General features: G+C 38.8%; 1 protein-coding gene across 1 annotated transcript; it reads right to left on the reverse strand.

The window, feature by feature from the left end:
• Positions 1-89: 89 nt before the first annotated feature.
• Positions 90-11,792, reverse strand: LOC141912898 (glutamate receptor ionotropic, NMDA 2B-like). Its single transcript, XM_074804321.1, has 12 exons — positions 11,505-11,792; positions 10,967-11,185; positions 10,054-10,338; positions 8,816-9,048; positions 8,350-8,412; positions 7,790-8,053; positions 7,096-7,236; positions 6,470-6,574; positions 3,667-3,912; positions 2,903-3,102; positions 169-343; positions 90-116 (listed from the first exon to the last, which is right to left on the reverse strand). The coding sequence occupies exons 1-12, from the start codon at positions 11,665-11,667 to the stop codon at positions 90-92; spliced, it is 2,121 nt and encodes a 706-aa protein (XP_074660422.1). The 5' UTR covers positions 11,668-11,792.
• Positions 11,793-12,638: the final 846 nt, after the last annotated feature.

A 12,638-nucleotide genomic window follows, 5' to 3' on the forward strand; every position in this document is an offset into this window, starting at 1 on the left:
GACCGGATCGACGCTGTTGACGAAAAAACTCTCGACGCTGCTGCCGGCGACCACTCCGTACGAGTACTCCTCCTGGTCGGCGAAATCGGTCAGCTTTTCGACGGGCTCTTCGAACGCTACCTCGGTGAGGAAGCGGGCCATGTTGCCCGTGTAACAGCCGATCACTACCGAAGCGAAGAACATCAACGTGACGGCGTAGATGCGCATCGGCGTCGAGATCGGTTCGTACGGCGCTCCGCTCTGAAACGTCGTTCCGAACGAATACCACGACACGGCTTTCAATCGGAAATTACGCTCGGTGTCGGCCTGGGCGTCTTTCATCGGATCCCAGAAATAAAGAAATCTATATAGGAAATATACAAACGTGCAGTTTACCCGAGATAGAAACAGCAAGCGTAAGGATAAAAATCAGAAATACTTTGAAGGTTGTAATCAGATTTTTATTTGAATTACGAGCTTAATTCGCTACTATTGCATAAGTGTAAGAGATAGGGTTTATCATACCGAAGAGTCGAAGAATAGAAAGAAAACGATAAAAGGTGATAAAATGTCATATCCTATTAATTTTCATTTGTTTACAAAATATGCCTAAATCGTTGGGATTACCGAAACAATCTGTACTTATCGAAATAAGCTCAATTCGATCTTAAAGAAATGTAAGCAAATGTATTATAAGAATGTATTCGCCTCCTGTAAATCAGATCCTAAAGAAACATGGAAACAGGTTAATAACTTACTCAATAAACAGAAACGCGATAAACCCCATTCTCAATTTGTATATAAAGACAAAGTAATTTCAACAGATTATGATATAGCCAGTGGTTTTAACGACTATTTTGTTAATATTGCCGGCTCCTTAGAATCAAAAATACCGCCTTCCGATAAACATTTTAAAGATTTTCTAGAGGAACGAAATCATATAAACTTTTTTCTGTCACCGACGACACCAAATGAAATTGAATTAATTGTGCATGGCTTTAAAAATAAACTATCCAGTGGCTGTGATCAAATCAGCACTAAACTATTGAAATCAATAATTCAAGTTATTTCACAACCCCTTTGTCATATTTTTAATAATAGCTTTCTTACGGGTATTGTTCCTAGCATATTTAAGATCGCTCACGTAACACCTATTTTTAAAAGTGGCGATAAATCGCAGTTCAATAACTATCGACCTATTTCTGTCCTTCCCGCTATATCTAAGATAATAGAGAAACTCGTTTATAATAGACTCCAGGCATTCCTTGAAAATTTCAATATTCTATCAGATCGTCAATTTGGTTTCAGGAAAAATAGATCCACTGCCTCAGCCTTAGCATTTATTACGGATAAGATAACTGATTATCTTGAAAATGGCAAAGTCACGATTGGTGTCTTCGTTGATTTGTCAAAGGCTTTTGACACAATCAATCATAATATTTTAATTTCAAAATTGGAAAATTATGGAATTCGTGGGCCCCCTCTACAATGGTTTCGAAATTACCTAGAAGACCGTAAACAATGTGTTAAATATAATAACTCCTTATCTCCAACTAGAAATATAACTTTCGGAGTTCCTCAAGGCTCAATCCTAGGTCCTTTGCTTTTTCTTGTATATATCAATGATTGCCCCTCTTCTTGTAAACTCCTAGAGTCAATTTTTTTCGCTGATGATAGTAATTTTTTCATCAGCGATAAGGACCCCAAGAAACTAGAGCAAGTTTTAAATTCTCAGCTGGAGAAACTTCTTCAGTGGTTTCGAGCAAATAGGCTCTCTGTGAACGCTATTAAAACTCATTTTATTGTCTTTGGTTATAAGTGTCTAGGTCAAATTAATCTTTTTTTCGATGGACAAAGAGTTTCGCGTGTAGATACTACTAAATTCTTAGGTGTAATTTTTGACCAGAGACTGACATGGCGGGACCATATTCAATACATCTCTCGAAAGGTTTCCCGGGGAATTGGAATCATCAATAGGCTTAAACATGTTCTTCCTTTTGGTGTTCTTAAAAATTTATATTATTGTTTTGTCAATCCACATCTTGCATATGCAACTTTAATCTGGGGTAATTCATGTAATATTTACTTGGAACCCTTATTTCGTCTCCAAAAGAAAGCAATTCGGATAATAACACATTCTTTTTGGCTAGCACATACATCTCCAATTTTCAAGAAATTAGAAATCTTAAAGCTACACGACATATATCAATTTCAGCTGTGCAATTTTGTCTTTAGTCAAATTAATCAAAACTTACCATCAATTTTCAATGAATTTTACTGTTTTCTAAAATCCATGACAGGGCGACCTTCTCGTAGCCCACTAAATTTAAAAGTGGAATATGCGAAATCTAACTTTAGAATGAAATCATTAAAAATCCAAGGTGCAAGATCCTGGAACTCCCTTCCCAGAAAACTCAAATCTTCGAAATCACGCCCTTTCTTTAAAAAATGCTTAACCAATTATTTGGTCGCAAAATACTAATGCCCGCAACGTGGCCGCCATTTAATTGTTTATATATGTAAAGGGTGATTCTTGTAACGAATGTGCGTGTATGTGTAAGTGATGAGTGCATGTGAGTGTGATTGTTGACCGAGGGGTAAGGACTCGTATAAGTCAAATTTTGACTTCTCCTTACTCCTCGCACTATATATTGTTACTCTGAATATAATGTATATTGTGTCGATATTTTTTGTAACAATTTATTTTGCAAATAAATTCAATTCAATTCAATTCAAATTTTATTCTTATTCTATGAGCAATTTTTGAAAATGATTCCCTATTCTCTTACTTTTGAAAATGGCTCATAGAATCGAAACGTCGACATATTTTGTTTGGTTAATTTTGGGCAATTTTGCGGTTTTTCTCCAATTGAATTGTAGACATCAGTCACTTCGTCTACACTAACAATATTTTGTCACTTACCTGAGGTGTACGAGTGACAGTAATATCGCCGCCAAAACGACAATCCACGCGCCGTAGTCGAACGGTTTCAGGAACGAATAAAAGGAGTTTTCCTTTCGTACCGGGCGGTATATCACCGTGATACCGTCGAAAATGAATCCCGGCGTAAACTGTACGACTTGCATGCGATCCAACGTTTTAGTTAGAGCTCCAAGTATCATCTGCGGAAAATAAGAGAATTCGGAAAACGTTTCAAGCCATCGGAATGCAACAAATTTATATTGACTGACCGAACACAGTTTTACCAGTGTTCTGGGTTAAGATATATATGAAAATGAACTTAGGATAAAAATTGATATCTTGTTACTCTGCTGAGCTTAAAAGTTGACCCGGCCTTGCATATCTGCCATGATCATACTTTTTATTAAATCGTGATCAAGCTAACCATAACAGACCCGGCAGTTGTAGAAATGAACTGATTGCACATTTCATTGCAGCTTGACCCGGCCGATTAGGGGAAAACATCGTTTTATTTCAGCCTAACTTATTTAACACTATTTACAACTACGATTGGAAAACAGGTAAAAACGACGAATTCGTCGTCGGGTCGTCTCGACCCGAGAACCAAGTGGGTGATGTCAACTATTAGCAAAAAACGTTCAAGGACATTTTTCTATAAATTTCCATAAAAAAATATTCGTTAATGAAAATAATTCTGATATCCACGGGCTATCAATTCTATTAGGCATTACGTTCATAATATAAGTTCCATTTCAAAATCTTACCGGTAAGTAGTCGCCGCTCCTGACCAATCGACCGATTGCGCCTGTCCAACCGGTGCCGTTCGCGACTTTCCCGCCGCCCGTTGTTTCGATCGAAGAGCTGTCAATGTCGACGTTCAGTCTTATGTCGTAGTCGGACAGTAAATATTCCTCGATCGTTCTCAACAGATCGATCAACAAGCCGTCGAATCTGTCGTTGCCTTGGAGTACCTCTAACGGGTCTTCGATCACCGTCAGATACGGGGCCTCCTTCAAAGAAAATGATTAGTGATAATTTTGTAATAGAAATAGCCTGAGATATTATAGTCAAGTTCATAGATTAGTCGAAGCATCGGGGTGGAGTATGACTGGTATTTTGAAATCAACTCGGGGTAGAATTTTACTAGTTTAAGACAAGAGCCTACTGTATTTCGTAAACTCTTACTCGGCATTTGGCACAGGACTCCGGGTAGAATTTTACCAGTCTCAACTTAACCGCAGTAAAAGACAGAACCTACATACTGTATTCCTCGAAACTCCTCTAAATTCATATCAACGAATAGATTTGTGATGTTTTGAATCTTGAGCGAAACCGTTATATATAAACTTATTTTCATAAATTCCTATAAAACTTGATAGTTTAGATCGGAGGTCAATTGAATTGACGAACGAAGAGAGAAGGCGTGGACGATTGTGAAATGTATATATAACTTTGATTCTGTAATTGAGAGTATACAGTCTGATTGGTCGACGCAATGGTTGCAATTTCTATCCAGCAGAACAGCACGAATCTCTCCAATACGTACAGAAGCATCGTGCTAGCTGCAACTACGATAAACGGAACCTATCTGTGGTTTTATCTCGTATTCGCCAGTCTTTGTTTTATTCTAGGATTCATCGGTAATCTCCTGATCGTGATGGTTATGTTGCAACGTAAACTAGGGCGACGTTCTTACAGTCGTATGTTCGTTCAACTAGCCGTCTGCGACACTCTGGTACTGGTCACGTGTTTGATGAAATACATCAACGTTGTATCTTACACATTTTACGGGAGGATATTGCTGATCAAACCGTCAACACGAATTCAATGTATATGTTTCGAGTATCTTTTATCATCGAGCGTTACGATTAGTCCGTGGACGCTGGTCCTTATAGCTACCGAGCGAATGTGCGTCGTTTGTTTTCCGTTTAGAGGTCCTCGTTTCTGGAGCCCGAATACTGCTTCTAAACTCTGTTTCTCCGTTGTCTGCTCCGTAGTGCTAATTTATAGCTATCTATTTGTAACTATCGATGTCAGTAACGATGGTTGTATCGTCAAAAATATGCCCCAAATTGTCAAGCCTTTGCTTAAGTCTGTTCTTATCTCAATGGGCCCGTTTGTTTTAATAGCCATCACGTCCGCAATAACTTCGATCGCACTATTCAGAAGAAATGGTAAATCTGTAACGACCCGAGCATCGAAATACTCAAACCAGGTAACCGTGTTGGTTCTGTTACTGTGCATCTTCTTCATGGCCACGACATTCCCCGCTACTTTATTCAGCCCATTTGTCCGGACGAATCCAGAATTCGAGAATATCTTCGCCGCCCTCGTCGATATTATAATGATCAATTATTCGTTTAATCTGTACTTGTATCTGATGACGGGAAAAGAAATCAGAACCGAACTGCGGAATTTGATCTTCAAAAAGAGAACGTTGTGAACGGCCTCAAGATATTACCATATCTCAACTCTCACATCTGGTCATCCCTCAGACCATCCGCTAACTTTTGGGCTAACTGTTGAATATGCACTTGCGTTGATAGTGAGATACACCCGGTTCATTTCGGAAATTCAGTTACACTAAGAAGTTGATCTATAAAGTCGCCAAAATTAGCATGTCGAACAAGCCAATACCGACAATTTACCATAAAGTTACCGATATTTCTGAACCGACAGCAAGTATCGCCAAATTCGAAAAATATTTCCCAGAAAATATATTTGGGATGGAGTGAACATATTCGACGGTTCAAATGATTTAATTAATTCCTATTCGCTGTATATGTTTGCCTCTGCATGCATGTTCGACAGTTTGCCAGGAAGCCGACCCCAACCGGCGGCAAGACTGTCGTTTAAAAAGATATACTCGATTACCATCGCGGAAATCAGTTGTACCACGCCCTGTCGTCTTGTCAATTAAGAAATCTTTATTCGCTTAATTAGACTATTAAATCTCCATCTGTATTTCCGTGTTTCTAATCAATCCAATTAGCAAAAATGAATCAGTTCCAACTTTTTAATTACATATAAAATGCATAGGAATTTTTTCGAGGTCGTCAGCATAACTTCAGACGACTTCGACGAAAAAATTCCGCTCGTTCAATCGTCCTTGAACCGCTGAACTACGACGATGGATCGAGAATGATTTCTTTTAAACGGTATATACGTGTATACGATATTCTGAGACGCATGACGATGATAATGAATCGATTATTCATCTAAGCTGCCGGGAGCAATCACATTTAAACCCACAGAAATGAATCTTGTATCGGTGATATTGGAATTACCTCTAAAACAACCATAACTCCAGTCACCCCACACACCAGTCTTGGTCACACTACCCATACTATTATTCATTTGGTAATACATTCGAAATCTAATGCTAATAGTAATACTATTGAAATTTTAAAAGTTTCCCCGCAGATTCAGTTCTAGCCAGCCAAATAAAAATGAACCCATCCGCATTATTTCTCAAGCTACCGGCCCTGTCCACGTGGTACAGAATACAACATGGTATTCAATAGTGCGAAGAAAAATGAAATCCATTCGAAAAAAACGAATACTCACTATCAGCGGTACGATTTTGAAGTGGAATAATGGACTATACACCGGACATCCAGTATCGACTACAAATCGGTGCTCCCATAGGGTTGTATTTTGCCAATACGTGTTCTGAAAAGAATTGTTCAAGTTTTCCAAGTGATCGTTAAATTTTAGTATCATGGTTTACAGAAATGTAATCAAGTGGTCGTGATGGCTTTAACTGCAGCAGGGAATTTGGGATTTTGGTATAGAGTATTTGAATTTTTCAAGGTCCCTCAAAATGGTGGCATGAAATATAACTGATTGACCTTTTCCAATAAAACGCAATTTTCAATTAATATACGCATATATTTTCCACGCATACGCCTGGAGTTAGAATTGTCTTCACTTGAGCATAATTTTCAAAATTATTTTTCGGGAGTTCGCCTAAATAGAACTGGACCCGGTTCTACGGTTGTTACTCAAGAGTTCCCTAACAACTCACAACTGGAGAACTGAATCTCGTATAGCGCGCCACGAGAACGCCTTCTTTAACTGATATCTTTTCCCATGTCGCCCTGACCGAGATCTTTGTTTAAATTATTGTTCAAAAACTAAGGGAAGAATCATTCCTAAGCCTTCGTGAATGAATCATACGAATAAGTACTTACAACTTTCGTTTCGGAAGCGAAAACCTTCGCTATGGCGATTTTCGGCTGTTTTCGAATACCACGACTGTCGAATGTCAACCGAATCGGATCGAGATAGTGATTGCATGTCGGAAAGAGCAGCCGCGACGCGTTGTATTTGTTCTGTATTTCAAAAAGAAAAGTATAACAATATAATGCGACTTCTATCGAAATGGGAAAATCTATTTCCTCCGCAAGTCCGGCGGTGGCGCGAGGATCACAATGAAATGACTCGCTGAAAAAAGATTTCCGGGAATTTTCTAATCGCTTAGAGATAAGTCGTCTCTTTGGTGCTAATTTGTATTTCCAATTCAGTTCGCTGAGTATAAACCGTCGTTTGTTTAAAAGTCGTCATCATTATGATCGCATGAGTTCAACGTATATGATGGTCGCTGTTGTTAAGAAATATTTCTAAAAGGAGTTCAAGACATCTGTCCACAGAAGACTCTCCTTTGCATTTGAACTGCTGTAAATAGGTAACCCGCGCTAAATAAGTAACATTTAATAATATCATTTCAAAAGTAAGTTTTCAAAATATTCAACCGAGGCACTTTGATCGGTATGATGGTTGAAGTATACGATCAACACTGTGTTTTTTTTGTTTTCCTTGGAGAAAGGTTTTACGAAAGCGTTTATTTCATAAATTAGAATGTGAAATCTTGCAACACACACTTACCGATAGAACAGACGCGTGAAATCGACTTCCATCGAAGCCCGTCCGCATACCCGACAGTACCCTGCGCATCAGATGACTAAATTGTAACAGGTACATATCGACTTCAGTGTCGGCCGTTACTCTGCCCGGCCTTGACGAGCCGGGATCATCCTTCGTTTTGTTCGTGTTCTTCTTGAACGATGAAGGTACGTCGATGTACAGATCGTTGAGTTTCAACAGTGTTTGGCTGGGCGGAAACGCGACCGTTCCTTCGTCGCTAGGGCCCTGTAAAATGCGATGAATCATTTCTATTCTATTAAGCTTTCATGCGAATTATATGATCTGGTAAAAACAGAAACAACATTATCAACTAAGGCTTATAAAATCGCACATTTATTATCTGTCACTTGGGTCGAATTATCTCATCTCTTAGAACCCTAACAGTAGAATATGAAATAAATTCTCATTTCGTTGTTTTACTCGAATCATCACTTTAGGCTAAAAAGAAATCGACGGTCCCTGATTCAAGTTAGGAGGGGGTTTACTGTGAAAAGAACTGGCTGCAATAGGGTTATACGTACCTCCAACGTTCCGCATATCCATTTATAGGACTTAACGCCTGTCTGGTCAACTATATCAGCTAACTGAAAAATATGGAATAAAACTGTCGATCGCATGTCAGCGTGACGCTGTTTTGATTATCATTAATAATCTAATAACTTATAATTATATCGTTCAATCAAGTTGAATGACGTCATCGGTATCAGCAGCGATCGATGTAGCCATATTTAGCCATGTGTAGGCATAGGCAAGAAGGCTGGAAGTTTTTAAAGTTAATTCATTAAGCATTCCTTTACTTTTTCAAGACCTTTTCCTTGTATCGCCCCATGAATATCTGACTACAGACTGAAGTTCAAAATCTTAGTTTATACGCCCATAATCATCTTTTTGTATACCTCCCTTTGTACCGACAATCAAGTTGTAATTCAAGGGGAAATAAAGTTATAATCATTATCATTCTTCATTAATTTGTGGTTATTTCTTTACATCTGTTATCATTGCCCATCTGTAGGTCCGGTGAAAGAAAAACACGACCGTATCTATGTCGCGCGATCTTAGTAAATATACGATGTCGTCGATGCTGTCCGGGTCGGCGCCGATCGTGTAGCCGACCTCTCCTTGATAATACGCTAATTTCGTCCCGCGAATCATCAGCGGGTATATATTCTCGACCAACCAACCGGGTTCCAGTAGAATCAACGTTTTCACCCGCTCTACGTCTGCGAAATGAGAGAAAAATAAACTCGTTTCTCTATCGATTTAAAGGAGAGTTTGAAAATATTCCGAGGTCGCCATGATGCAGTTCCACAGTTGTGAGTTAAGATTTGACTCAAGTTAACTCGCTTGAAATGAACTGATTTTAACTCAGAATTAACTCTACCTGACAACGGTGGAACCGGGTCCAATATTTTCGTAATGACATTGGCAATAAATAGATATTGAGTGAAAAGGGTATATAATGATTATTAACATGACTGTGGAACTGGATGTCCATGTTCACAACGCGATTTTGGTAAACATAAGCTTATACGGAAAAAACTAATCAAAATAGTAAAAAATGCACCGTATAGTTTATTCATTTTTTAATCCCTACTACATTTTTATGTTCAATTTGAATTTCAAATACGCCTACATCCATCCGTTGGGGTTATCGACATACATTAAAATGCACTAAACTACGCTTCGATAATTTTGCTTTTGCTCACCATATTCCATGTTTAGAAAAAACTCAAAATCGTATAAAAATCACTGTTTACCAGTAATGACTTGGATTTAAGAAACCAAAGACCCCCATCGGACTTAAGTCATAAGCCGTGGCCGAGACAATCGGCTGCATGATGTAGCTATACATTCTGGGGCTTTTTAAGTTACGCTGCCTTATCCCAAACTAGAAGTCCTGATTATATAGAAATTCGTCCGCGATCAGTAAATCCAAATATCAGAAATACTGTATCGAGGCTGCCGTTTATGAATGAATTAATCAATGTTTCCATTTTTAATTTTACAAAAAGAAAACTGTTAGTTTAAGAATGGCTAATAGAAATAAGTCTAAACGTCACTGATGCCTTAGTTTTGGAAATGGCTCATAGAATTGAGTCAAAACGTCACTACTTTTTTTGCCATAATTTTTGGTTTCTTCGGTATCCCAATAGTGAAATTCGGTAGTTAACAAATTAACAATGATGCAGATATTTCTAAGGTAAAGGTAACTAGAGTTTACATACCTACGATATAATGGATATCGTGTAGGAGTAAAACTCTCTCCGACTGTAGGAATCGCAGTAAATCCGCCGTGGTCAGCCATGTTTGTTCCCTAAACGGCTGCATGTTAACTATCGGTCCGGCGATCTGACCGGTCAGTCGCAGGTGCTCCGTTTGTAAGTCGTCCACGGGCGTGATCACGAAATAGGGAATGTTTTTGAGAGCCGATATCGACGCGGCGCTGGCTACGTAGCTACCGACCAAAAAGTCAACTCTATCGACTTGATTTCTTTCGTACCATAGCAGATCTGAAATGAATGATGATATATATTGAATATAATGTATATAAATTCAATATATAACGTGATGCATTGACGATATATTTTCCTTTATAGTTTTTGGAAAGGGCACATTTGTATCCCGGCAAGAAAAGATACACTAATAATAAGTTGAACATGTTATCATGTTAAACATCTTGCGTATCTTGTGAGTCGAGGCAACAGCCCGGACGGTCCAACAAAAGGTGACTTGTCACCATAAAAGACTAAAACCGACAACTAAAGACAAGCAATAGTTCGGTAATCGAATATCCTAATCGATATCAAGAAGTGGTACGACACAATGTGACGATAAATAATGCTGGGACTAGCATTGATGCGTCATTTCGGCTGTGATCAATTAGATTAAAATGGCTTTTAGTAGTTCTGCCGTGATTAAATGAATAAACCATGCACGTAGATCCAACGGGTATATTTAACTATCTCCGGGGATTAGTTCGATATCTAGCGCGCAAACTAATTCGATAGTGGTTACATATTCGACAATACTTCGCTTTTAATCGTAAATCCAATGTGGTAACGTTTTACGCGGAGTATGGAATTTTTCATGACATCGACATCACTATAGCGATCACTAACCAGCTGCGCGTAAGCCTACCTGTTTCAGAGAAATACGACGATCTTTTTTCGGGAACTACTCTGAATTCTACGAACATTAACACGTAGCAGGCGGTCTGCGCCACTCCCGTTCCGTTACTGCCATAATCGAATTCGGTGAGATGGTACACGGTGCCGAAACGGTCCCGCAACAGCATCAACTCGGCTCGTTCCAGTAACGTATTGTACGGGTCGTTTCTATCCCTGGTTCCGACGATACCTTCGAATAGAAAAATATTCCACAAGATAGAATATTCAAAAATCCAACAAAGGGCATCTAAAAAGTATGAATCAAAATGGATAGAAATAACGCGGAATGAAGAAGTTCGGCTCTCTCGCATAATGCATTAGCGATTTGTGAGGAATAGAATTATTGATGTAATTAGAAAACTTTATCTGAAATAAAAATTACTGCTTAGTTCAGCTCGAAATGTGTATTTAACTCCTTAAGGGCAAAGCTATGAACTCGAGAGGCGAGTCTCTCGGAAAAATATGACATTCAAACTCGCTACGTATCGAGGTATTACGTATAGACCTACCTATTGTCATAAATCTCATATCGCTCGAATTTTGACATCTCTTCACCGCTCTACCCAAATAGGGGTCCGGGGCATCGGCGGCGACGAATTTGTGAATTGCGACCAAACCCAGCAACGCCGACAGAATTATCAAAGAACAACGGAAGGTATCGTTTATCCACATGTTTGTGAACCAAACCGGCCGTTAGGTCTAAAGACTGGCCACCCGAACACCCTGCTTTTTATACGACTAACACGTCAATTTAGAATCCGGTGATATAAAACACTTTGCCATCCCCCTGAGATTTTGCGCAGTATTCCCATTGTAAATAACAAAAATGCATTAGTGGCGATGACATGACTATCGTATGGAAACATATTGTAATCGTTGGTTTATTAGATTTCAGTGGTGTGCGCTCACCGAGTCGGCAGCGCATCATGTTGCGGGTACATTATCATAATATCCAGTGAAAATTATCATTATCGCCTTAGTATCTGATACATTTTTTTTTCAAATGAATTCCACTTTAACCTAGACAAGACTTTGAATTTTGGTTTTAGAAAATATTTTATCCGAATATGTTTGCATAATCGTAGATAGGTTGCTAGGGATATGGGTTGCGAATCTCTGTAATGGTTCAGATGTATTGCGCTTATTTACCAATAGCCATGTTGGGGCTTCAAACGGGGATGGACGAGTCATTTGTAAGAAAATAGAATGATTAATTTTCACGGGGTCGGTTTTGAGTTTGATGAGTTTTATGGTTAACCCGCCCCCGTGATACTGAGATTGGAAGTTTTAACACGTTTTGGTTTGCGGCTCTGTTGCCTTTGTTTTTGGGTTTTGTTATTGCTCCGTTCGGATCTTGGGTTCTTAAGACTAATCCTATTAGATTATTCATTTTAACCCGCCCACGACGGGACTACGAACTTCGAATTTGCCCGAGCCCCAGATGATGCCGGCTTTCAACCCCTCTGCGATGTAGTATTTTGTTTATTTATTTTCTTTTTATTGTCGTTAGCAACAAAATTTCTACTACAGTCGATTTTTATGATCTAAAAACGTAATCGCTTCTGTTATCAGTTTTCCCTCGGGTCCAATCGTAGTTTGACTAAATAAATAAAATTTAGCGTTGAATTGAACAAAACCAACTG

The sequence above is a fragment of the Tubulanus polymorphus genome, chromosome 11, assembly GCF_964204645.1.
Source record: "Tubulanus polymorphus chromosome 11, tnTubPoly1.2, whole genome shotgun sequence".
NCBI lineage: Eukaryota > Metazoa > Nemertea > Palaeonemertea > Tubulaniformes > Tubulanidae > Tubulanus > Tubulanus polymorphus.